General features: G+C 40.9%; 2 protein-coding genes across 9 annotated transcripts in view; one reads left to right on the forward strand and one right to left on the reverse strand.

The window, feature by feature from the left end:
* mrpl33 (mitochondrial ribosomal protein L33) overlaps nucleotides 1–15087 on the forward strand; it is a 40211-nt gene extending 25124 nt beyond the window's left edge. For all 3 annotated transcript variants that reach the window (XM_043687235.1, XM_043687234.1, XM_043687236.1), the window contains exons 3-4: nucleotides 6950–7056; nucleotides 14807–15087. In XM_043687235.1, coding sequence (XP_043543170.1) covers nucleotides 6950–7056; nucleotides 14807–14856 — 157 coding nt within the window. In that variant the 3' untranslated portion in view covers nucleotides 14857–15087. The remainder of the gene's footprint in view (nucleotides 1–6949; nucleotides 7057–14806) is intronic.
* The window catches only part of rbks (ribokinase), a 158722-nt gene continuing 146690 nt past the window's right edge, over nucleotides 15007–27038 (reverse strand). For all 6 annotated transcript variants that reach the window (XM_043687233.1, XM_043687228.1, XM_043687229.1 and 3 more), the window contains one exon: nucleotides 15007–15293. In XM_043687233.1, coding sequence (XP_043543168.1) covers nucleotides 15120–15293 — 174 coding nt within the window. In that variant the 3' untranslated portion in view covers nucleotides 15007–15119. The remainder of the gene's footprint in view (nucleotides 15294–27038) is intronic.

A 27038-nucleotide genomic window follows, 5' to 3' on the forward strand; every position in this document is an offset into this window, starting at 1 on the left:
CTGGCCTACATGTGACTCCAGACCCAGAATAATGTGGATGACTCTGAACTACCCTCCGTCACTTCAGAATGGACAACAAATGCTCTCCTCGTCAGCAACACCCACATCCCAAGAACAAATTCTTAAAAATAATTTCCAAGTGGAATCACAAGCAGCCTTTCTTTGGGACCAATTTTCCTTCTTGACTCTATAAATGTTGGTTGTCACAAGGTTTATAGGTTTTAAATTTGTGAATACTACAATGGAGACTTCTAAAACCTTCAGAAGTTATAGATTCTGAAACTGAATAGGCTCGGCTTAAGTAGGATTTGAACATATTGATCGGGTTAGTAGCAAATGACGTTCAATGTAGAAAAATGTTCAGAGCTCCCCATTTCTGCCATTCCCTTTCTTCATGCCTGGATCTGTTGTAGATGAACCAAATGGTTTGACGAGCCAAAGATTTGGTTATTGTTGTACCACAAGACTAAAGGTAAAGTGGATGGATGTTGATGGTTTTTTGAGTAGCAGTTACTGGGTTCTGGTAAGCACATTGTAGAGTGTAATGGCTTCAAGTCTGTACTGCGTATGGGCACAGCCAACTTGTCCAGGGAAACCAGGGAATCTGTAGTTGCTCAGTGTCCTCTTACAGTGTATAGATATCAGACAGTTAGCATATTGGGCAGGTTATGATTCTCCCTGAAGACTGATGGGGCTGTTGAGTCAGAGGATATAAAGATACAGCTGGCCTACACCAGTAGAGAATAGGAAACATAGGATGCCCTTAAGGTTATAATTATTCTCTGGAGTTACTTCGGCAACCATGTATTCTGGACTCACTACTGAGACTCCACTGCTGGGGCTCGCTGTGATGCTCATTTAGTTATTTTTTTCTCCACTCTGAAGTACCTACATCTTTATAGAGAGGGGTGCTGGATCCACTCTCTCTGTCTTCGTAGTGTGAGGAGGGAGATCCACACTTTCTCTGGTAATGCTTCTAAGTCTGGCACCTGATTCGCAGATCTATTTTAAAACTGAGCCAGGATAACAAAGCTGGGTGAGGCAGTGTAAATGTTGCAAATTAGCTTTGATTCAGCAATTGAAATTAAAACAACATTAATGTAAAATGCAGCTTTTTCACTTGAGTTTCTGTTTGCTTAAGTTTGATTTCAAACTCTTGGTGTTGATAAGCTATTCTTGTTGAAAGGTTGACAGTGCAAACTGAATTTTCATAATACCTGTTAATTGAAGGGCCAGGCTTGTGAATCACATCATTCTGGGGGAATGTTGATCTCATTGGTTTTTACTGAAGAGTCTGCAAGAACTTAGTTTCAAAACATTCTTTCATCTGAGCAGAAACGTTTTTTTTTTCTGTTGTTACCCAACTTGAAAAGGCACCAGTAGGTAGGGTTAGGGCTGGACAGGAACACAAGGAGACTTGTTGCACTTCCCTGCTTAGAACAATTGTGGTTTGAAGGGTTTGGTCTTTTCTGTGTCTGTCACTATTTGAAATGGTTCACTTTATGTGCGTCAGAGCTGTATCACTGTAATCGTCTTGCTGGATACCTGTTGTTTCCATTTCAACAGTAACTATTTGCATTACTCACTGTGTACAGTTTGTCCCCCTCCTAACAATCTTTGCTTCGCATTTATTGACGTCTTTTTATCAGTGGTACTTCTATTTTCTGAATTACTTTTTTGAGTCATTTCACTTTGAAGGAAAAAGATGATCATACATTGTTCCTAGTACTTTGGGTGGGAGTAAGGTCAATATTCTTGTTCCTCAGCTGTTAGTGATATTGAGTAACTGCTGCTAGTAAATGTGTGAGTAGCTGTTTTATCTTTTTCCCTTTCACTTGTAGAACAGCTGTGTAAAGAGTCATTGAGGTGATCTCAGATCCTTACAGCACACCAATTCAGCTTTTCTGTTTCCTCGACTACCCCACTGCCTGAGCCAAGTTCCTCGTGTCGAGTTTCAAATGCTGTCCTTCTGCTCACCTGCTGACTAGAATCTATGATGATGTCCAAAATGGACTAAGAGATTCATTTAAAGCATTAAATTCTTGATATGTGCACCAACCCACTACTGCCAAAAGTATTTTTATTAATTCTTTATATGTTTTGACCTAAGTCAAGTGTTGAACTAGTAAAACTACCAGTTATATCTATAGTTTAATCGCTTATTAAAATACAGTAGAAGTCTGATCCTATAGTCAGCAATCCAATTCTATCCTGACTATGGCTTTTGGACTGGGTGTTGGCATTTTGAAAACACTTTTCATTAACAAAGAAAAGTCAAATTGTTAGAAGTTTGAATTAGAACATTGAAATTACACCACATAGGAGGCATTTTTTTTCTTAAATGGGTTGTGTTTTCATTGTAGGGATTGATGACACAATGGTTGCATTACTGGATTAGTAATCCAAAGGCCTGAACTAATGATCCAGGAACAGGCTCCTATTATCTCCATGTTTGCATTGTTCAGAAATGACTTCATGAGTTCAATTCCCATCACAGCAGCTGGGGAATTTAAATTCAGTTAATAAGTATTTCTGGAATAAAAACTGGAATCTGTAATGGTGACTGAGCAACTACCGGAATCAGTGTCTGACTCACTAATGTCCTTTAGAGAAGGAAATTTGCCATCCTTACCCAGTTTGACTGATGCGTGACATCAAAGCCATGGCAACATAGTTGGCCTTTAACTCTCCTTCCAAATGGCCTAACAAGCCACTCAGTTGTCAAGAAGGTGGATCACTACTATCTTTCCATGGGTAAAAAGGAATGAACAATTAAAAACTGTTTTGCACCCCCCCCCCCCAACCCAGCCCATTAATTGCCATTGATGCTCATATCCCACGAATGAACAGAAAGAAATTAACTTGATGCAACAATACTGTCTAAAGAAGCATTTTTCAGGTTTGTCTCCTCTTTGATGCAATTTGAGTTCTAGAATATTCAAATGACACGAGTTGATAATTGTGCCAACCTCTCTCGATGCACAAAGGGAGTTACTTTGTTGGATCAAATCCGTTCAGTATCTTCTGTTCATCCAAAACTGATATGTGGAAGTATTTTACTCAATGGCTTATTATCTTCAGCCCTATATACATTTTCCAGAAGTTACCCCATTGCAGCGTTTTATTATTGTAACTGGGTCCAAAGTATCTGTTTGTTAAACTTAGTTATCACTCTAAACTCTTGCATTCAGTGGAGACTTTGACATTGATGACATTTCCTTAGAAGTATTGGAAAGATCTTTGCTCAGTCATGGCATGAATATAGTGTAAGATCAGAAAAGCCCTTTTGATCCATCTAGCCCATGTTGGAGTTTAGGAAAGTTGGTTTTTAAGTAAAAAGAGTTTCTTATTCTCAAGACTGACTTTTCAGCTGTCAAACCTAAGCCTCAGTTGCCATTTTGTATGACCAGTAAAGTCAAATATATTGGTCCTATTTAATATGTTCTTGGCATGTGGGTGATGCTGGCAAGGCTGCACTTACTGTCCACTCCACCTTCCCCTTGGATGGTGATGGGAGCTCTGTCCTTGGACTGCTTGAATCCTGGGTTTGCTGTTGCTCCCATGGTGGTGTGGTGTTGGGTAGAGGTTTCAAGCTGTAGACACAGTGATGATAGTGGTACGTGCTGAGTGAAGTTGGTGTGTGATTTCAAGAATACCTGGGAAGTGCTGAACTTTACATGATTTTGCTTCTTGTGCCTTCACTGTGGTAAAGACTGTAAGGCTGTGAAATGCTGTTAGGTCAGAGCTCCTCTTCCAGCTGCTGGACTAGTACAGGAAGGTGGTACGCCTTCAGCATTTCATCAATGTACACCTGAAACTGCAAGTTGGTATCCCTCACTCACTCCCCTCAATCCCTGACCCCGCTCCCCTCACCCTCCTGTCCATCCCACTGTCTCCACTCTATCTCTCTCAGTCCCTCGCTCGATGCCAGTTGCCTCCCTCCCATTCTGTGCCCTGTTACCTTTCTCTCAGTGACTGGTAAACTATGAGGGAGAAGAGAGTGAGCAGGATGAGGAGAGCTGAGGAGGTAGTGAGTAGCGGTAGACAAGTGTCAGCATGGGACACCGAGCAATTCAGGAGCTTGAAATTTTAATTGGATTGCTTCAAAGCAATTGAAAAACACATTTTATTGCATTTGTGAAATTTTTTTTTGCATTACTCACTGTGACGCATGGCCCTGTTCTTTGATGCAAACAGTTACCTGCAGTGCTGCTAGCAATGACATCAGCAGCAGCTGCCTGGACGCTGAGTTGCTGTGGTACCAAATTCAGTATCCCAGTAAATGTGGTGCCCTGTTTCCTGCAGATGGTTAGAGTGGACCAGGATAGAGGAGATGCTTGTTGAGACTATTCCCAACAGCACTGGTCAAGCGTGCCACCATACTGATTAGAAATGGTAGACCAACTGCGCCTGGAATATTTCAAAACATTAATGTTTGTGCTTAGTGATTATACTGTCATAAATACATAAAGTAGCACAAATGCATAAAGACTTCAGTGCTATCTTTAGAGGCATTATGAAGCATTTATACAACATAACAGCATCATTTTTAGGTTTTAGTGTGTTGTGGGTTTAATAAATGGTAGTGTTCCAACTCGGGCAGAGGACTTGTTTTTCTTTCAGATTGACCATGAAGGGCAGTAATCAGCTGCAATGATCTTTTAGTCAATATCCCCAAGCTGTTGTACTTCATCCAGTCCTGATGGCTGCAGATTATTTGCATTTGGTTGTATTTTTAGCACTTCCTGGTAAGATATGTGGAATACCTTAATGCTACGATGGGAAATGTCCTGACAAAATCTTTTTTCACCATCTGAAAGGTTAATGTTTTTTGGTATCACTCCTTTGTTTCCTTGTTAAATCATCTGTTAGGGCCAGGATAATGACGCGACACAAAATGGAATATTGCAGATATGATTCCTGTTGAATGTGAGCTTATATCCAGTGAAATGTCTGTTGGTGTGCTAGGAGTGGTGTAAGCCAGAGAGAATTAACATAAGCTAGTGTTCCTCTCCTGAATGTTATCTACTGATTCCTGCTAGTTGACTGTCATGTTAGGATGAGGTTTTGTTCTACAGTGATGCCCCTCACAACTAAATAATCTGTCAATACTGTCCAAGGTCATGTCTGAAGAACTGCCAATTCAAGGAATCTCTGAATCGTTACAACGTACAGAGAGCCATTGGCCCTGTTGTGCCTGCACTGTGTCTATGAATGAGTCGTTCACTGAGGGCCATTCTCTTGCCTTCTCCCCATAACCCTGCACATTCTTTCTTTTCAGATCATAATAAATGAATAATTCCCTTTTGAATGCTTTGATTGAATTTACTTCCTCAACAATCCTGGACAGTACATTCCAGATCCTAACCACTCGTTGCATGAAAATGTTTTCCTTCTGTCACCATTTCTTCTTTTGCCAGTTATCTTAAATCTGTATCTCCCATTCTCATTCTTTCCATCAACAGGAACAGTTTCTCCCTATCTACTCTGCCCAAGCCCCTCATGAATATCTCGACTACATCTCCTTTCAAACTTCTGTAAAAAGGAAAACAATTCCAACTCCCCGAATTTACTTAAATCCCGCCTGGATTTAAGTTCAAACTGAAGTTGAAATGTGAAGCAAAAAAGATGAAGGAGACATGAGAGTCCTGTTTTAAATAATTTCCTTTCAGATGCTGGCACAGGCTGTATATTGCTCTTGATCATATCTAAACATGTTGTATTGGCTGCACCTAATTCAAGAATGCTGACAATTTTATTTTAACCTTTTGGAGGAGTTGTTTATTAGACAGAATTTTTCTTATAAAGTCCCAGAGGAAGAAGAATATTTGGAAATCTCAATCAAGTTAGTTGATTGTGGCTTGAGTAGATGAATCGGTCTCATTAAGGGTATTGTAAAATAACTGTTAAGTTAAGTTGCTGAACACATAATCTGGAGGCATGAGTTCACATCCCACGAAGAGAGATGTGAAAATTAAATTTAAAGAAATAAATCAGGAATAGGAAACTATCACTACATAAATCATCAGTGACAATAAAACAACTGACTCATTGTTAAAAATACAACCGGTTCGTTGGAGAAGGAGATCTGCTGTTTTTACTGAATCTGGTTTACATGTGACACACAGCAATCTGGTTGACTCTCTCCGTTGCATTCAAAAAATGGTCTACCGGCCACTCAGAACTGCTATGAAAACCAGAATGTACAGGGACTGTATTAGCAAGAAAGTAGCTAATGTAGGCAAGTTAAGGATAGGCAATAAATGTTAGTTTCCCCAGCAATGCCCACATCCTGTGAATGGATAAAGGCAAGTATCAAAGTGCTTTGATTTCTAGGAATAGCATAATCATTTCTGACGTTGGCGTTAACGAGCTCATCCTCCGTGTAATGTGCCTGCATTTTCACATTCACATTTGATACTGCGAATCTTTTAATTTGCTTCTATGACACGTAATTTACAATTTGTGCAAAACGTCACAGCCCATGGTCGAATTGTCTCTGACCTCACTGAGCTACACTGGTTCTCAAAATAAGATTTTGCAACAGTGGCTCAGCCTTTGCTCTTCAATTCCATGTTGCTGGCCATTCCTTTCAGCCCTGAATCTGTATTACATCAGTAACTGTGTTTTAAATCTAATACGTTGGTTAAATGCACTCTGGAATATCCAGAATATGTGATAAGTTGCTACATAAATGAACCCTCTTGCCAATTCCACACGAACGTCACCCTGTCACTTAGTATTGTCCATCTTTTCCTATTTTATAAGAATCCTTTTGCTTAGCTGTTCCATTCCCCTAATCATTCAATGACCACTATAATTTAAAGGCCAGAGACAATGTTGTGAGAGTGTTAAAGAAATATAGGTGGTTATGATCATTGAAAAATGTAGATCTGAATGGTTTACTGGCAGAGCTGGAGCTCAGTAACGTTTTGTTAAATTTTGACAGGTCCATCCTCGTGAGGATGGTGAGTGCAGCTGGAAGTGGCTACTGCTTCAATGCAAAGAGGAGCCGACTACGGGACAAACTCATTCTGAGAAAACATGATCCGATAGGTAAATTGGAATGTGCTATTTGCAACTGCTGCAGGTGAATGTGTCCCGTGCTGGTGTCTTCATTACAGGTGTTATTAACTCTTATCCATTAATCTCATATGATAACTCTAATTGCCCATTGCTTACTTATAACCATTAAAATGTTATGCTTATTTATAGTATATTTATGTTCTGTCTTTGCATCTTGTTATGATTACACCTTTCTCACCTTGTTTCACTTGAAATACATGTATAGTTTTGGCTCCCTTTGTGAAACAGAATAAAAATTAACTATTCAATTTTTAAAAATTCTTTCAAGGGATGTGGGTTAATCATTGATTAGGCTAGCATTTATACCCAGGCCTTATTACCTTTGAGAAGGTGGTGGATTGCAATCTAAGTAATGAATTGATCTAAATATGATCTAGAACAGCAAACAGAATGTTATACAGAAAGATACATCTTTTTTGTCCTCTATTCATAGTGATAGGGATGCACAACGTATTGTCAATCGAAAATGGGGTGACCCATTAAACAAAAATGATAGCACATTAGGTTGTTCGGCCAAGTAGTCCATGTTGGTTATTTCCTTTTCAAAAACAGTAGTCCTAATCCTATCTCTTTGCCTTCTACTCATAACCCATTTATCCCATATTCCTTCAGCTACCTACATTTCTGCTTCAATTATTCTCTCTGATAATATATTTTATAGTCTCCCAGCCTCATTACACATGTGTGAAAATTTCTCCTGGTAGCTACAACAGTGCTGGCCTGAGAATGACATTTGCAGGCTGATTCTCTAAAGCAGTGTGATATTCACTTCCCCTTCATCTGTGGCACTCAGGAGATTGGTTCTGGGCTTCCTTCCACCGTCTGCTAGTTTCGGCACAGCTTGCCCTAGGGGGCGAATTTAGCAGTTTTCTGTTGTACTGCTTGGCACATCGACTGAAAAGTGTTACACATACTGAATATGTGTGATCAATGTATGTATGCATGTGAGAGTCCTTGCTGTGGATTAAACAGAAAAGCAAACTAAGGTCTAAACAAAACATTACTTCGCAGTATTATTTTGGTTTCATAACTGGACTTGAATTTCAGCAAACTGATTATTAAATTGACATTACGACATAGCTGTTTTCCCTTCCCCGTCAAAAAAAGTACAACTTTTGATTGGTTTCAAATGTTAGATCTTGTGAACCAGGCCAGATATACTCCCCTGTGCAACTCTCTGATAATGTGCCAGCAGCAATCCATGATTGTTTAAAGTCCTCCAATTTGGGCTCTTGCATTCATTATTGGCAGCTGACCTAAGCCCTGAAATCACATCCCTAAAACTTTCCACTTCTTACTGTCTCCTTGGAAAGATCCTACTCAGACACTTATGACATATCAAGCTTTTTGGTCACCCTTCCTACTATTTCCTGACTTGACTTGGTGTCAGATTTTATTTAATGAAGTTCCCATGGAACCTGATTCTCTTCAAATGCTTTACTAGAGAAGACGTACTATATAATTGCAAGTATTTTTTTCTTCTAAACTCTAATATTAAATAAGCATTTTTACCAACCTGCAGCTGAGTGCATGGTGATTTCTTACTCACACCAGGATCTTTATAATCTTGGTGTGTGAGGCTGGCAGGGTTTGTGCTGTGAACACTCACCATTAAAAGTAGAATTATTCAAAATCATTTTGGATGTGAGGATCTTTCACAGATTAAACGATAGTGTTATATCATTTCAGGTACAACAAATATGGTGGGAAAATAGTGGTTTACAATTCTTCATGTACTCTGCCATTATCTGTCATTCTGTGAAAATAGTTTTGTTCGTTTTGACAGCACAAACTCATGTATGCTTTTAATCACGTCATTTAGATGAAGAACACGGATCATGGAGATGTCAGAGAACAATTTTTCTATATTGATTGTTTGACACATCTCACTGTAAGATGATGATTTATTATCTGTTTTAGAATCATAGTGTTCCATAGCACAGAAAAAGGGCTCTTCATTCTGTCAAGTCTACTCTTGTCAAAAACAATCACTTCACTATTCTATTCCCATTTTCCAGCCCTTAGGCCATATCTTTGTATGTCTTAGCATTGCAAGTGTACATCTAAATATTTCCTAAATGTTCTAAGGTTTTCTGCCTCTACCACTGTAACAGGCAATGAGTTCTATATTCCTACCACCATCTGAGAAGGATGTTTCCACATATCTTCTCGAAATCTATGACTGATCCCTTTACTGAGTGGGAAGGATTTTTCCTGTCTACTCTGTGAATGTCCCTCATAATTTTACATATCTCAATTGTGTCCTCACTTAGTCTCATCTGCTTCAAGGAAAACAACAGTAGTCTATTCAATGCCTCTTCGTAACTAAACCTATTCAGACCAGGCAATCTCTTTGCATCCTCTCAAGTGAAATCCTATACCTCACATAATGTGTATTCCAGAACAGCACACAATACTCTAGTTATGGCCTAACCAACGTTGTACATCATTCCAATAAAATCTCCTTGCTCTTAAAGTCTATGCCTTAGCTATAAAGTCAACTATCCCATCTGCTGCCTGAACCACTTTATCTACCTTTCCTGCCACTTAAAGGGACCGATGGTTTGTGTGTGTCTGTGTTGAATGTCCCTCTGATTATTGACCCCAGCGTTCTACCATTCACTGTGTATTCTCGTTCCTTGTTTGCCCTGCCCAAATGCATCACCCTACATTTATCCAGATTGAATTCTATTTGCCACTGACTCAGCCCATTTGACCAGCCCATCTAAGGCTGTCCTCCTCACTAATTACCACCCCATCATTTTTTTTATATTGTCAGTGAACTTACTGATCGATCTTCCCCAGTTCAAGTCTAACTTGTTTATATAAACTGCAAACATCAGGGGCCCCAGTATTGACACCCATGGGACACCAGTAGACACAAGTTTCAAGTCATACACCCATCGACCATTACTTTCTGCTTCCTGCCACTCAGGCAATTCTGGATCCATTTAGCAAAATTTCCGTGAATCCCATGGACTCTCACCTTCACTGTTAGTCTCCCGTATGGGACTTGATCGAATGTCTTGCTGAAGTCAAAGTAGATATGTTGCCCTCATTCTATACACCTCATTCCCTCTGAAAAATTCAATCAAGTGGGTCAGACATGATCTCTTCTTTAAAAAAAAACCATGCTGACTCTCCAAGTCATAGAGATATACAGCATGGAAACAGACCCTTTGGTCCAACCCGTTCATGCTGACCAGATATCACAACCCAATCTAGTCCCACCTGCCAGCACCCAGCCCATATCCCTCCAAACCCTTCCTATTCATATACCCATCCAAATGCCTCTTGAATGTTGCAATTGAACCAGCCTCACCACATCCTCTGGCAGCTCATTCCATACATGTACCACCCTCTGCGTGAAAAAGTTTCCCCTTAGGTTTCTTTTATATCTTTCCCCTCTCACCCTAAACCTATCCCTCTAGTTCTGGACTCCCTGACCCCAGGGAAAAGACTTTGCCTATTTACCCTATCCATGCCCCTCATAATTTTGTAAACCTCTATAAGGTCACCCCTCAGCCTCCAACGTTCCAGGGAAAACAGCCCCAACCTGTTCATCCTCTCCCTATAGCTCAGATCCTCCAACCCTGGCAACATCCTTGTAAATCCTTTCTGAACCCTTTCAAGTTTCACAACATCTTCCAGATTAATTCTGTCCTTAAATTGCTTCCAAAACTTTTCCCCACTGACATTAGACTGACTGGCCTATAATTTCCTGCTTATCCTTTGCTACCTTCTTGAACAGTGGTAACACACTGGCTGTCCTCCAATCCTCTGACGTCTCTCCTGTGACTATCACTACCCTCTTACTTTCACATTTCTTTGATATTTTCCGGCATATCTGCACTTTTATTTCTTGCAGACTGATAGGGAACCTATGGTACCTTCTTCCCTGTTTCACCTGCACACCTTCTTTTCTGGAATACTGAGTTGCCAATTCTGCCTCATTTCTTGGTGTCAGCAATGACATCATACCCCATGTTTTAATTTGAACTTTCATCTCATCTGCCCTGTTTGTCATTTTCCTTGCACTAAAATAAATAACATTCAACCTTGCCAAATCTCTTGTGCCTTAGCTGGCCTATAATTTCTATGCCTTCTCAGTCCTGGATCTAATCCTCCAATTATTGGTTACTATGTCATTGAAAAGCATTCTGATAATCTGTTGCTATGTGATCACATAATATTCTAATCCTTCACTAAATATGTATCCACTCATGGAAACAATTGGACAACAGTAGTGGCAGGACATTGGTTTGGGTGTGTTTCCTTTTCAAAAAAAACCCTCATGCCACTTACATCATGTGTTTGAAACTTTTAAATGAGAGGTGCGGTTCCAAAGAAAATTTGGACATGAGGAGGGCTGAGAAAACATTTACATTCTATGTTGTACTTTGTATCTGGGCTGGGAAACAATGTCTCCCTTCACTTGTTAAGACATGAAAGACCCAAGGGCTTTCAGTGTCATATTATTGAAAAATGAACTTTTAATACTCTTCCATGCAGAGCGTTTGGCTTGAAGCAGTTTTGAAAATCTTTACTTTGCAGTGCTTGGAAACATTTAAACTTCTTTTCAGTGCTGAAGCTGTCAGCTTGCTAATCGGGTTTCAGGGAATTACTCACTTTGATACTCTTCGTATACATTTCATTTGGTTCTTGCTTTCTTACCCCCAATGTTTGAGAAAATAAAACTGCATCGGTGCTCTTACATAAGGTTCTTTGAATGCTCATACACCGTGCTATATTTGTCTTGTCTACTTTTCCGTTGGAGTCATGATGTGGTTATTTTTAGTGTGTCTGTGTTAAAAGTAAACAAAATAAATTCATACTGACGTACAACATTGTGTATAATTAATTAAGCTTAATATAAATCAGCAAGAACTTCCTTCGCCAGTATTGACTTGCAAAGCTTTTCAATCACAATCATGCAAGCATGATGTAGCCTTTTTTTTTTGACCATAACAAAAACTGCTCCAACTCTGGGCATTAGGGATGGACAATAAATACTGGCCCAGCCAGTGATGCCCATGTCCTGTGAATAATTAAGAAAAAAAATGTGACCACTTTCCCTGTCTATTTGCTGCAGCAGTGAAAATGAAATGGCAGTATATTAGAGGACTGGTGATGTTTGAGTGGTGTTGGCACTATAAATAAGATTTGTTTTCAGTATATAGGAGGGTGTAATCACTATTGCTTGCCCTGATGCACACGCAGTTGGGATGAAGGCAGGTCATGTGCACTTGGGGTTCTGCCAGTTCAATACATGTCACATTTGTGTACCCATGTCAAAACTGCAGAGCAACACCTGACTGCTTCTTGATAACTTCCTTCAAGATCACCATTCTAATAGAGGATTTGCCTAGGAATCACGCTTCCCATGGAACAGTGCATCTGAGCTCTAAAATATCTAGGGATCAGGTTCATAGCTCCTCGAAAATAGAGTCACAGGTAGACAGGGTAGTGAAGAAGGCTTTCGACATGCCTGCTTCCATCAATCAGAACATTAAGAATAGGTGTTGGGACGTCTTGTAGCTGTACAAGACATTGGTGAGGCCACATTTGGAGGACTGCATGCAATTCTAGTTGCTCCACCTCAAAGGATTTTATTAAACTAGGAAGAGTGCAGAAAAGATTTACTAGTTTGCTACCTGGACTGGAAGGTTTGAGTTGTATGGAGAGGTTGGAACTTATAGCCCTGGCAGGTAGGAGACTAAGGGGTGACCTTACAGAGGTCTACAAAATCATAAGAGGCATACATAAAGTATGATGTGGACTGGGGTGTACAAAGTTAAAAATCACATAACACCAAGTTTATTTAGAGGCACTTAGCTTTCGGAGTGTTGTTCCTTCATCAGGTGGTTGTGGAGTATGATCTTATACTCAGCACTGCTCCACCAGGTAGTTGTAATGAAAGCTACTGCTTCTAAATAAACCTGTTGGACTATAACCTGGTATTGTGATTTTTAACTTTATACATAAAGTAGATAGTCAACAACTTTTCCCCATGTTAGGAGAGTCTAAAACCAGAGGGCACAGGTTGAAGGTGAGAGGAGAGAGATAAAAGGTCCAGAGGGGCAATTTATTCACACATAGGGTTGTCAGAGGTAATGGTGAAAGAAAGTACAATTTTGTCATTTAAGAAACATTTATGTGCATGGACAGAATTGGAGGGGTATGGGCCAAACACAGGCAAATAGGACTAATTTAATTGTGAAAACTGGATGGCATGGACTGAAGGACCTGTGTCCATGTTGTAGACCTCCTATGATGATGACTTCTTTAGCAGCACTGTGGGTGTACCTACACTACATGAACTACAGCAGTTGAAAATGGTAGCTCGCCCTCACCTTAAGGGCGATTGGTCTATCGGATTTGAGTGGGTGCTACACAATGGCCTCTCCAATGAATTTGCATCCAAACATGAATTTTTAAAAAATTGCCATTATACTTGCCACAGAATTGAGTCTATAAATTTGCTCTAAATGTAGTTTTCAAGAATGTAATAATTGTAAGAACAACCTCCCAGAACTTTGTGGGAAACTAGCAAAGAGGTTGCTGGGATATTTGTATCCTCGACAGCCATGGGTGAGGTTCCAGAAGACTGGAGGTTGGCTAATGTGGTGCCATTATTTAAGAAAGACTTTATGGAAAAGCCAGGGAACTATGGACCAGTGAGCTGTACATCAGTGGTAGATATGTTGTTGGAGAGGATCCTGAGGGACAGAATTAATGTACTTGGAAGGACTGATTAGGGATATTCAACAGGGCTTAGGGAAATTGTGTCTCACTAACTTGATTTTTTTTGAAGAGTGGCAAAGAAGATTGATGACGGTAGAACAGTAGATGTCATCTATACGGGGCTTCAGCAAGGCATTTGAAAAGGTTCTGCATGGTAGGCTGCAAGGTTAGATCACCTGGATTCAGGGGAGCTAGCCAATTAGATACAAAATTGGCTTGAAGGTAGGAGATACAGGATGGTGGTGGTGGAGGGTTGCTTTACGGACTAAGGGCCTGTGAACAGAGGTGTGCCACGAGGATTACTACTGGGTCCACTGCTTTTCATCATATATAAATGATTTGGATGTGACTATAGGAGGCATGGTTAGAAAATTTGCAGATGACAGCAAAATTGGTGATCTCGTGGATAGTGAAGAAGGTTACCTCAGAGCACAATGGGGTCTTGATCAGATGGGCCAAAGGAATGACAAATGGAGTTTAATTTCGATAAATGTGAAGTATTTTTCCAGGATGGGGGGAGTCCAGAACTAGAGAGCATAAGTTTTAAGGTGATAGGGGAAAGATTTAAAAGGGACCAAAGGAGCAGCTTTTTCACGCAGAGGGTGGTATGTGTATGGAATGAGCTACCAGAGGAAGTAGTGGAGGCTGGTGCAATTACATTTAAAAGGCATCAGGATGGGTATATGAATAGGAAGGTTTAAGAGGGATATGGGCCAAATGTGACTAGGTCAGATTGGGATGACTGGTTGGCATGGACATTTTGAACTGTTTCCATGCTGCATGACTCTGAGTTTGATGTTCTGCATTGGCAATTAAGGGTAAGTCAGTGAAAAAGGTTTTTCTGCTATATCCCTGGCAATGTTCCTCAAATGAGAAGCCCTTAATCTCGTTAGGTACCTGACCATACAGAACTATCAGGCAGCTGCTCAGTTGGCCCCCTGTATTGTAACTATGCTTTTATTTGTTTCTTTTGCAGTGAACAAGCACGTGCTTTTCTTTGAAAAGAAGAAAATCCGGTCAATCTGATATACGAAGTTGAAATGAACTGATTTTGTGCAAGGACAATTCTGGAACTGAATGGGATTTCCAGGAAATAATGAGTAGCACCTCTAGTTTCAGGATAATGCAAAACGTGATGGTGATATTTCAAAAGCTGACAAGAATGTAGGAGGAGAGAACAATCATTTTTACACTTTTATTTACACTTAACAGTTATTTTTTTAAAAATCAATAAAATGAGCAATGGCTAGAACCAAATTGAATGGTCTGTTCCTTCATTTTGTTTTCTTCTAAAAGAGTTCCTGGGGGAGCTGTGCTCTGTGGGGGTAGCTAGCTTGAGTTCCTTGTGATTGAACACTCACTGAAGCGATGTCACAGGCCCTTCTGCTCATTTCTTCCAATTCCATGCAAGGATAATAAGCCATGTAGAATGCCAGAGCGCCCAAAAAGCTGTCGCCTGCACCCTTAAAAGTAATTTAAGAAATAATTAGTTCATTCCAACGAGATTAATTTGAAGGGCTAATGGCAATTCATTTAGTAAACTATTGTGTTTTCTTGCTGTGTCTTGCACCTTTGCTGAACTCTCAATCACTGCCACCACCTTCAGTAACAAGTGTGTGTAGTATCTGTTTCTTACTTACCTTTTTCCTTGTTGAGAAACAAAGTCACCTATTCAGGTTGAGATAGTGAACGTGGTTGTGCTACTCCCAACCGAGGGTTATTTACCTCCTAGGGAGGCAGTGAAAGGAAGTGGTAAATCCAATCGAGTCATAGAGAACTACAGCACTGGTCAAAAACATTCACCTACCTATCCTAATCCAATATTGAAGTCATCCATGGAGAACCACTGACAAAACATCTTGATCAGACCTTGGTCAATGCTGCAGAGTAAACTGCCCAGAGAAGCAAAATTGCACAATATATTGTAAGCTTTTTTGTAACTCTGACAAATTAATCTGAATCACAGAGCTGAACAGCATGGAAATAGTCCCTTTGGTCCAACTCATCCATGCTGACCAGATACCGTAAATTAATCTAGTCCCATTTGTCAGCATTTGGCCCATATTCCTCTCAACCCTATTCATATACCCATCCAGATGCCTTTTACAAGTAATTGTATCAGCCTCCACCACTTCCTCTGGCAGCTCATTCCATCCATGCAGCTCAGTGAAAATGTTGCCCCTTAGGTCCCTTTTAAATCTTTCTCTTCTTACCTTAAATCTATGCCCTCTAGCTTTACAATCTCCCACCCCAGGGAAAAGGCCTTGGCTATTCAGCCTATCCATTCCCCTCATGGTTTTATCAACCTCTTATGTCACCCCCCAGCCTCCAATGCTCCAGGGAAAATAGTTATAGCTTGTTCAACCTCAAATGCTCCAACTGTAACAACATCCTTGTAACTCTTCTCTGAATCCTTCCTATATCAGGGAGACCAGAATTACACACGGTCTTCCAAAAGTAGCTTAACCAGTATCTCGTACAGCCACAACATGACCTCCCAACTCCTATACCCAATGCACTGACCAATAAAGGCAAAGTTAGCAAATGCCTTCTTTACGATCCTGTCTATCTGTGACACCACTTTCAATGAACTATGAACCTGCACTTCAAGGTGTCTTTGTTCATAATCATTCCAGAACCTTACCATTAAGTGTATAACAATAGTCTAAGCATACTTAACAAAAACTTCCTAAAATGTTGGGTGATAGAATTGTCATTTAAAAGAATAAAGCATGAATAGCAATGTAACAATAAGAGGCACAGTCAACTAACTTAACTTACTCTGTGTGGTGAACCATGGATTGTTTGGAGCTCAATTTATTTAATCTCCTGAAACAGCCAAAAGCAGGTAAACGAGTCAAGAGAACAGGTTTTCTTAAAATAAATTAGATAAACTCTTTGGTACCAGCAGGATTAGAAACTAAGGCTGTCACATGTAACAAACCAGAAGAGATTGATGCAATGACAATTGGGCTTTTTAAAAGGAGTTCTATGAATAGATTAGAAGAATATGTACACAGATGGATGTTCAAACATTTTTGATTGGCCACAGGAATGTTATTCTCTGGAATGCAATTGCAGCACTGTCTGCAGTTACAGGAATTGTGTTAAAATGTTGTCCTTGTTAGTTTTGCTTAATTATTGCCTTTGGAGCAACAGGGAGAAGTCTTGCCTAATAGCTGCTAGTGGCTACCTACTTCCCTCAATGTTTAAGAAGTCAGAGTCTGTGACAGCGTCAAAGAAACAAACTCTGTTAGAAGGTTAGAAGTTGAAACTTTATTGCTGAAACAGCACAGCAGGTCAGGCAGCATCCAGGGAACAGGAGATTCGACGTTTCGGGCACAGGCCCTTCATTCCTGAAGAAGGGCCTGTGCCCGAAACGTCGAATCTCCTGTTCCCTGGATGCTGCCTGACCTGCTGTGCTGTTCCAGCAATAAAGTTTCAACTTTGATCTCCAGCATCTGCAGACCTCACTTTCTCCTAGAAGGTTAGAAGACCAAGTGAACCTTGATGTTTTGAATTGCTTGTTTTTTTAAGTTGAGAAAACACACCAAGCTAAACATTAAGGCACAGGTCGTGCAACCACTGTAGAGAGATGAGAATGCTGATTTAAATTTTGAATTTAAGGTCAAGGTGTTATTAAAGCTTAATGTACAGATGATGGCACTTAAAAGATGAGAAATCAAAATTCTGAAATCCTTAAGCTAAGTTTCTGCAGCAAGTGGAAAACTGGACTTTCATGTGAATAAACAAATCAGGAGTATGCCAAAGTTTGTGAGAAGATTTGTAGCTCGGGTGCTCGTTGTTGTGGTTCTATTCGCCGAGCTGGGAATTTGTGTTGCAGACGTTTCGTCCCCTGTCTAGGTGACATCCTCAGTGCTTGGGAGCCTCCTGTGAAGCGCTTCTGTGATCTTTCCTTCGGCATTTGTAGTGGTTTGAATCTGCCGCTTCCGGTTATCCGTTGCAGTGGTCGGTATATTGGGTCCAGAATCTGTGATTCAATCAATAAGCACATCGATCTGGACCCAATATACCGACCACTGGAACGGACAACCGGAAGTGGCAGATTCAAACCATTACAAATGCCAGAGGAAAGATCACAGAAGCGCTTCACAGGAGGCTCCCAAGCACTGAGGATGTCACCTAGACAGGGGACGAAACGTCTGCAACACAAATTCCCAGCTCGGCGAACAGAACCACAACAAGGAGTATGCCAATCTGCATCTTTGGCCTGTTCTGTCATTCAATGAGATCATGGCCAATAGAGTTCAGTGCTGAGGCCACAATCCTGTCCGATTTCACTAGGTATAGGTTTGCCATTAATATGCTGCTTTTCTATTTTTCCTGCCAAAATGGACAAGTTCATATTTCTGATATTACACTCCATCTGCCAAATCTTTGCCTGTTCTCCTATTCTCTATATATTCCTTTGGAGACTGTCCCCTTCACAAATTGATTTCTGACCTAAGAAGCAAATTCAGAACAATATATTGGTCCCTCCATCAAAGTCATGAATCTAAATGGTAAATAATTGGGGTCCAACACTGATCCCTGTGGCACATCACTAATCCCATCCGCCAACCCAAAGACAACTGGTTTATGCCCAGCCTCTGCTTCCATTAGCCAACCAATTCTCTATCCAAGCCAATATGTTATCCCTCTACATCGCGTAACTTTGCCTTTAATGTGGCATTTTCTCAAATATCGTCTGGAAATCTGGGGAAGTTGTGCCATAATGGTAACGTCACTGGATTACTAATCTAGACAGGGTAATGTTCTGGCGACATAGGTTCAAAATACACCATGGCAACTGGTGGAATTTAAATTCAGTTAATCAATTAGAATTGAAAACTAGTCACCATAACAATAACTGTGAAACTATCAATTGTTGTAAAGACCCATCTGATTCACTGATGTCTGTTCAGGATGGAATCGCTCATCTTTACCTGGTGTGGCCCACGTGACTTCAGACCCGCAGCAATTCAGTTGACTTTTAACTGCCCTCTGAATTGATATAGCAAGCCACTCAGTTCAGGACACTAATTACAGAAGGGCAGCAATTATTTGCTTTACTTGCCTTTTTTTTAAAATACATGCAGAAACTCTTACGTTCCAGCCACACCCTTCTCATGCTCTTCATTTTACCTTCCCATAATCTTCCATCATTCTTTGCTGTTCTTTATAGTCGGTCCAATCTTATGACCTGCCACTCAGCCTTGCATAATTATATGCTTTTTCTTTCATTTGATATTTTTAACTTTCTTTGTTAGCCACAATTGGTGTGCCTTCTGTTCTAATCTGTTTTGAAATATAGCCTAAAGTTTCTTGTCACTGCACCTCTACTTACTATCCCTTAACCTGGTTTAGGTATGAACATAAGCATTAGGTGCTGGAATATACCATTCATTCAGTCTCTGTAGCCCATACTGCCATTTAATACGATCATAGCTGATCAGATTATGGCCTTAAATTCACATTTCTGCTTATTTCTGATGACCTTTGACTCCATTATTCAAGAATCTGTCCACATCCACCTAAAAATTACTCTCATCACAGTTCCATGGGAAGGGTGTTCTTGAGATTCACAATGCTCTGAAAGAAAGTCTTCAAGCCCTCTGTTAAGTTTAAAACACTTGTATTTGATCACTCTTCTCTCCCTTAAATGGAATGTGAAATTCAAATCATAATCTCTGCTATATAGGCAGCACCTTTACCACGTCATATTGGCCAATACCAGATCTAGTACAGCAGCACAGCTGCTCAATGGTTAGCACTGCTGCCTCACAGCGCCAGGGACCCAGGTTCGATCCCAGTCCTGGGCGACTATCCGTGTAGAGTTTGCACATTCTCCCTGTATCTGTGTGGGTTTCCTTTGGATTCTCCAGTTTCCACCTCCAAAGATGTGCAGATTAGGTGAACTGGTCATGCTAAATTGCCCATCGTGTAGGTACATTAGTCAGGGGTGATAATAGGTTAGGGGAATGGGTCTGGGTAGGTTGCTTTTCAGAGGGTCGGTGTGGACTTGTTGGGCCGAAGGGCTTGTTTCCACACTGTTGGGATTCTATGATTCATGCTATTTGGTTGGCTCTAGAACAAGCTGTTCTTAGAAACTGGCCTGAAAGCACTCCTCATCCAAACAAATGCAGATTAAATCACCTACATCATTGCTTTACCTCTCTCACAAGCTCCCATCATTTCTTCATATATACTCTCTCCTACAGTGGGGTTACGATTAAAGACTCACTCACATGCGCTACTTCACATCTTTACTATTTCTCATCTCTACTCAAACTGCTATGCTCTCCAGAATCAAGGATAGTTTTCACTTTCACTGATGTTATTCTTATTTAGCCGGGCTACATCTCCATCTCCTCTTAGCTTGCTGCCCTTCCTAAAATGTCATGTATCCTAGGATATTCAAATCCCAATCTTTGTCATCTGTACTACATATATATTTTGATTTGTGCTCTCAATTTGTTTCTTTAACATGAATGTCACATGCATTTAAATACAGCGTCTTTTAGTTATGTTCTTTCACAAGTTCTGTGGTATTTAGTCTTATACACGTTAATGTTGGGTTTATACATAGTCTCTTCCTGACACACAATAATCACTATTGCTGTTATAGTTATCTTGCACTTGGGCCTTGGCTTCTCGTTAATCTATCACATCTTCCCAGACTCGATCTTCATTTCCATTATCTAGTTTATAGCCCTCTCTATCACTGTTATGTGCCTCACCAGTCTCACACAATACATCTCCCATCTTCCCCAGGAACAGTGCCATGCTCCAAAATCAAAGTAATTTTTCCCACTGCAATCTTGGAATTACAAATTTCATCTCTAATCTTATTTGGACTAAGCCTATTTTCTCGTGGCCCAGGTAATAACTGACAGATTATCGTTGAGGTTCTATGTCTTTTAATTTAGCCTCTCTCTGCTCATACCCCCTCAGCAGACCTTCCCTAATCCTACGTAAATGGTTGGTACCCACACAGACTATAACTACTGGATACTTCCCCTTTCACTGAAGTTGTCCCAAACTCTAGCACCAGACAGCACAGCAGTCTGGACTTGTGGAGAATTGTAACTTGGCAGATGGAACATAAGGTGGAAAATGTGAGGTAATGCACTTTGATACAAAGAATAAAGAAGCTGAACATAATTTAAATTGAGAAATACTGAGAAAGTTGGAACAGAGGAATTGTGGAGCCCTTATACATGAATCATAAAAAGCTTGCACACATGTTCAACAGATAACATGGAAGGTAAATAGAAGGTTGGCCATTGTTCCAAAGGGAATTGGACAAAAATTGGGACGTCTTCCTAAAACTATACAAGGTACTTGTTGGACCACATCTAAAATACTGTGAACAGTTTTGGTTCCCCTTATCTAAAAAAATATATTAGAGGCACTGGAGACAGTCCAGAGAAGGTTCACTAGTTTGATAAATAAAAAAAACTGCTAGGGATGCTGAAAATCAAACAAACTAAACAAAAGAGTGCTAGAGAAATACAGCAGGTCTGTCAGTACAGAGGAAGAGTCACTGAATTTGGAAAGCTAACTTTTCCTCTCTACAAATTACCAGGTTGACTCTTAATATGAAGGTATTCTTTTATGAGGAGAAGTTGATGTAGGTTGGCCTGGTACTTATTGAACTTTAGAATGTCAGGTGACCTAATTCAAACAGACAAGATTGTCAGGGGCTTAACACAAGCATAGAAAAAGAAACAACAGGAATAGACCATTTGGCCCTTCAAGCCTGCTCCAGCATTCATTATAATCTTGGCTGATCATCCAACTTAACAACATGTTCCTGATTTTCCCCCACGTACTTTGTTACTTTTAGCCCCAGGTGCTATATCTAATTCCTTTTTTAAATCATACAATGTTTTGGCCTTGACTGTTTTCACAACAGGGTAGGTGCTGAGAGGTTTCCTCTCATGAGAAAGTCTAGAAGTAGACAGCATAATGTCAGAATAAGGGCCACCCAATTCAGAGAGAGGAGGGATTTCTTCTAAGGGTAGTCAATCTGTGGAATTCTTTACTGCAAAGGACAGTTGGGATTGGGACTTTAAGTATATTCAAGGCTTTTTTTTTCACATCAGGAAAGGCAAAGGTTATAGGGAAAAGGTGGGAAAGTGGAATTGAAGAGTTAAATCAGCCATGATCTCAGTGAATGGCAGAGCAAACTCAATGAGCTGAATGACCCACTTCTGTTCTTAAGTCTTATGGTCTATCACCCTGACAATTTTGTCAATTGTCACCAGTACATTTCCATCAACTCTTTCACCCCTGCCCATTTGAATGGTTTCCTGCACTACAGCACTATGGTCTGTGTTCTCATTCACACTACAGTCACCATCTTTATGCATCCAAACTTTCCAGACCTCAAACTTGCTGGACAATTTCAAAGGCTGAGACTCCTTGATTCTATCTTTGTACCTGGCTCACTTGCAGTCACACCGGCCTGTTCCTGAGCACTGAATAAATCAGAAGACTTTATCTGAAGAGGTGTGATTAAGTACTGGACAAAAGTGTCCAAGTAACTTCCCTCTCCCTGATGCATTCCTAGCAAGCAGCCTTACTACTGCTAATAAAACTTTACCAATACTAATTGCATTACTGGCTGCAACGTTGCTGCTGACTGGTTGGGTGACAGCAGGAGGGCCTGGATTCCAAGCACTCCCAACTGGCTGTCTTACCAGTACTCACATGACTTCAAGCTGAAGCCTGGTACAGAGAACTTATGGATATCAGATAATGGCAGGAAACCAAATATACATCATAGCCTCAACCCAAGAAATTGAGTTTTCGGATGGAGTGGGGGGCATTATTAACACAACCAGTTAATGAAATTCATTTCCTAATGTTATAATGGGAATGCAATTGGGCCCAGGATGTTTTGGACTAGCACAATTCTCATAGAATCATAATCATGGAGTACAGAAGAGGCCCCTAAGCCCATCGAGTCTGCACCGACCAAAACTACTTTAATCTACGTTCGTCCCACTTTCCAGCACTTTGCCCACAGTCTTGAATAATATGATAGCTCAAGTGTTTATCTAAGTACTTTTTAAAGGCTGCAAAATTATCAACCTCAACTACCTACCCAGGCAGTACATTCCATATCTCCACCACCCTTATTGTTTCCTCAAATCCCCACTGAATTTCCTATTGTTTGCACCATGACTATCCAAATTAATATTGGGGAAGTTGAAATCCGCTAATATAATTACCCTATTCTTATTTTTATACACCTCAGTGAATTGTCTAAGTATCAACTCCTCTATTGCTCACTGACTGTTAAGGAACATATAATACACTCTCAACAATGTGGTTGCTCTCTTTTTATTTCACACGAAAAGCTTAATTTTCACGGTGGCTCAGCGGTCAGCACTGCTGTCTCACAGCGTCAGGGACCTGGTTTCGATCCCAGCCTAGGGCGACTGTGCAAACTCCACACAGATATTCTCCCAGTGTCTGCGTGTGTTTCCTCTGGGTTTGCTCCTGTTTCCTCCCACAGATGTGCAGGTTAAGTGAATTGGCCATGCGAAATTGCCTACAGTGTTCAGGAATGTGTAGACTAGGTGCATTAGTCAAGGAAAATGTAGAGCAATAGGGTAGGGAAATGGGTCTGGTTGGGTTACTCTTCAGAGGGTCGGTGTGGACTTGTTGGGCCAACTGGCCTGTTTCCACACTGTAGGGATTCTATGATTCTTCTGAGATATAATCTCGCCATCATAACTGACTCCTAAAGTAATAATGCGGCAACACCTCCTCTTTTACACCCCTTCCCTATCCTGCTTGAAGAAGCTATATGCAGAAATGGTACGATATTAGACCATTCTCCTCCCTCAAACACATCTATGGCAGCAACAACATTACAATTCCACATGTAAATTTATGCCCTCAACTGAATTCTGCAGCCCATCAAAACGGGTCAAGATAACTTCATCGACCATCCAAGAGAAAGTGAGGACTGCAGATGCTAGAGATCAGAGTCAAAAAGCGTGGCACTGGAAAAGCACAACAGCTTAGGCAGCATTGAGGAGTAGGAGAGTCGACGTTTTGGGCATAAGCCCCTGATGTCGACCCTCCTGTTCCTCGGATGTTGCCTGAAGGATTCTGGGTAATCCAAGATGGAGGATGGGAAAAATTACTGGCTGAAAGAGCTGCTCCTTTTTTTGAGGTATTTTAGGTGTTGGAGGTGATTTCCTCGAATTCCAGGAGCAGCAATTTTAAAAGGGAGAAGAGTAGACAAAGGAAGCACATGGTGAGGACAGTGCAGGAGAGAGAGAGAGAGAGAGAGAGAGAGAATCTGCAGAGTTACTGCCTTTGCTGTTTTTGAATTTGTGTATCGCTGGACATTGGAGTGCATCTGGGAAAATTAACAAACAGTGAAATTCACAACTAATCTTGGAGGAACTGTTGGACGAAGTTCACAGCACAGAATCAGATAAGTTAATTGGTGTTTTAAGTCTGTCCAAGAGAAAGGCTGTATTAGTGAGTACAGTGGGTTCTTTCTTGATAATATGTTTTTGGAGAGAAGTCTCTTGATTAAACTTAAAATATAAGCCATAGCTATTAATTTAACCTGGGGCAGTGTTTGTTGAAGAATAAGATGGTGTTATTTTCTGGGTCTGTAGATTGTGAAGGAGTAAAAATGGCCTTTGCAGTGATATGCACTCCTTGTCAGATGTGGGAGTTTAAAGAGAGTTTAAGGGTTACTGTGGATTATATCTGCCATAAATGCTGTTGGATGTGAATCTTATCAGATTGAATGGATCGGTTGGAGAGACAGATAGAAACGATGAGGAATTTGCAACAGCAACAGTATGTGATGGATGGCAGTTATAGGAAGGGGGCAAAGTCTCAGATACAGTCACATAGATGGGTTAACTCCAGAAAGGGTAAGAGAGGTAGGCAGCTAGTGCAGGAGTCTTTTGTGGATATACCCATTTCAAACAGGTATGCTGTTTTGGAAAATGTAGGGGGTGATGGATTCTCAGGGGAACGTAGCACGAACAGCCAAGTTTCTGGTATTGAGACTGGCTCTAATGCAACGGGGGGGGGGGGTACGTCAGCTTCCAAGAGATCAATTGTGTTAGGGGATATTGTAGTCAGAGGTACAGACAGACATTTCTGTGGCCAGCAGAGAAAAAGCAGAATGGTGTGTTGTTTTCCTGGTGCCAGGATCAAGGATGTCTCAGAGAGGGTACAGAATGTTCTCACAGGGAAGAGGGGCCAGCAGGAGGTCATTGTCCACATTGGAACCAACGACACTGGAAGGGAAAAGGTTGAGATTCTGAAGGGAGATTACAGAGAGTTAGGCAGAAATTTAAAAAGGAGGTCAAGGGTAGTAATATCTGGATTACTCCCAGTGCTACGAGCTAGTGAGGGCAGGAATAGGAGGATACAGATTAGATTAGATTAGATTACATTACATTACAGTGTGGAAACAGGCCCTTCGGCCCAACAAGTCCACACCGACCCGCCGAAGCGTAACCCACCCATACCCCTACCTAACACTACAGGCAATTTAGCATGGCCAATTCACCTGACCTGCACATCTTTGGACTGTGGGAGGAAACCCACGCAGACACGGGGAGAACGTGCAAACTCCACACAGTCAGTTGCCTGAGGCATTACAGCAGATGAATGCATGGCTGAGGAGCTGGTGTATGGGAGAAGGATTCACATTTTGGGATCATTGGAATCTCTTTTGGGGTAGAAGATCCCTGTACAAGAAGACAGATTGCAACTAAATTGGAAGGGGACTAATATACTGGCAGGGAAATTTGCTAGAACTGCTTGGGAGGATTTAAACTAGCAAGGTGATGGGGTGGGACCCAGGGAGATAGTGAGGAAAGAGATCGATCTGAGACGGGTACAGCTGAGAACAGAAGTGAGTCAAATAGTCAGGGCAGGCAAGGGGCCCAACAGGGAAGGCAGATGAACTCAGGGCATGGTTAGGAACATGGGATTGGATATCATAGCAAATACAGAAATGTGGCTCAGGGATGGGCAGGTCAGGCAGTTTAATGCTCCAGGATACAAATGCTTCAGGAAGGATAGAAAGGGAGGCAAGAGAGGAGGAGGAGTCGCATTTTTGATAAGGGATAGCATTACAGCTGTGCTGAGGGAGGATATTCCCGGAAATACATCCAGGAAAGTTATTTGGGTGGAACTGAGAAATAAGAAAGGGATGATCACCTTAATGGGTTTGTATTATAGACCCCCCAATAGTCAGAGGGAAATTGAGAAACAAACTTGTAAGGAGATCTCAGCTATCTGTAAGAATAATAGGGTGGTTATGGTAGGGGACTTTAACTTTCCAAACATCAACTGGGACTGCCATAGTGTTAAAGATTTAGATGGAGAGGAATTTATTAAGTGTGTACAAGACAATTTTCTGATTCATTATGTGGATGTACCTACTAGAGAAGGTGCAAACCTTGACCTACTCTTGGGAAATAAGGCAGGGCAGGTGACTGAGGTGTCAGTGGGGGAGCACTTTGGGGCCAGCGACCATAATTCTATTTGTTTTAAAATAGTGATGGTAAAGGATAAACAAGATCTAAAAGTTGAAGTTCTAAATTGGAGAAAGGCCAATTTTGATGGTATTAGGCAAGAACTTTCAAAAGCTGATTGGAGGCAGATGTTCGCAGGTAAAGGAATGGCTGAAATATAGGGAAGCCTTCAGAAATGAGATAACAAGAATCCAGAGAAAGTATATTCCTGTCAGGGTGAAAGGGAAGGCTGGTAGGTATAGGGAATGCTGGATGACTAAAGAAATTGAGGGTTTCGTTAAGAAAAAGAAGGAAGCATATGTCAGGTATAGACAGGTAGATCGAGTGAATCCTTAGAAGAGTATAAAGGAAGCAGGGGTATACTTAAGAGGGAAATCAGGAGGGTAAAATGGGGGACATGAGATAGCTTTGGCAAATAGAATTAAGAAGTATTCAAAGGGTTTTTACAAATATATTAAGGACAAAAGGGTAACTAGGGAGAGAATAGGGCCTCTCAAAGATCAGCAAGGCGGCCTTTGTGTGGAGCCATAGAAAATTGGGGAGATACTAAATAAATATTTTGCATCAGTATTTACTGTGGAAAAGGATATGGAAGACATAGACTGTCGGGAAATAGATGGTGACATCTTGCAAAATGTCCAAATTACAGAGGAGGAAGTGCTGGATGTCTTGAAA

The sequence above is a fragment of the Chiloscyllium plagiosum genome, chromosome 3, assembly GCF_004010195.1.
Source record: "Chiloscyllium plagiosum isolate BGI_BamShark_2017 chromosome 3, ASM401019v2, whole genome shotgun sequence".
Lineage (NCBI taxonomy): Eukaryota > Metazoa > Chordata > Chondrichthyes > Orectolobiformes > Hemiscylliidae > Chiloscyllium > Chiloscyllium plagiosum.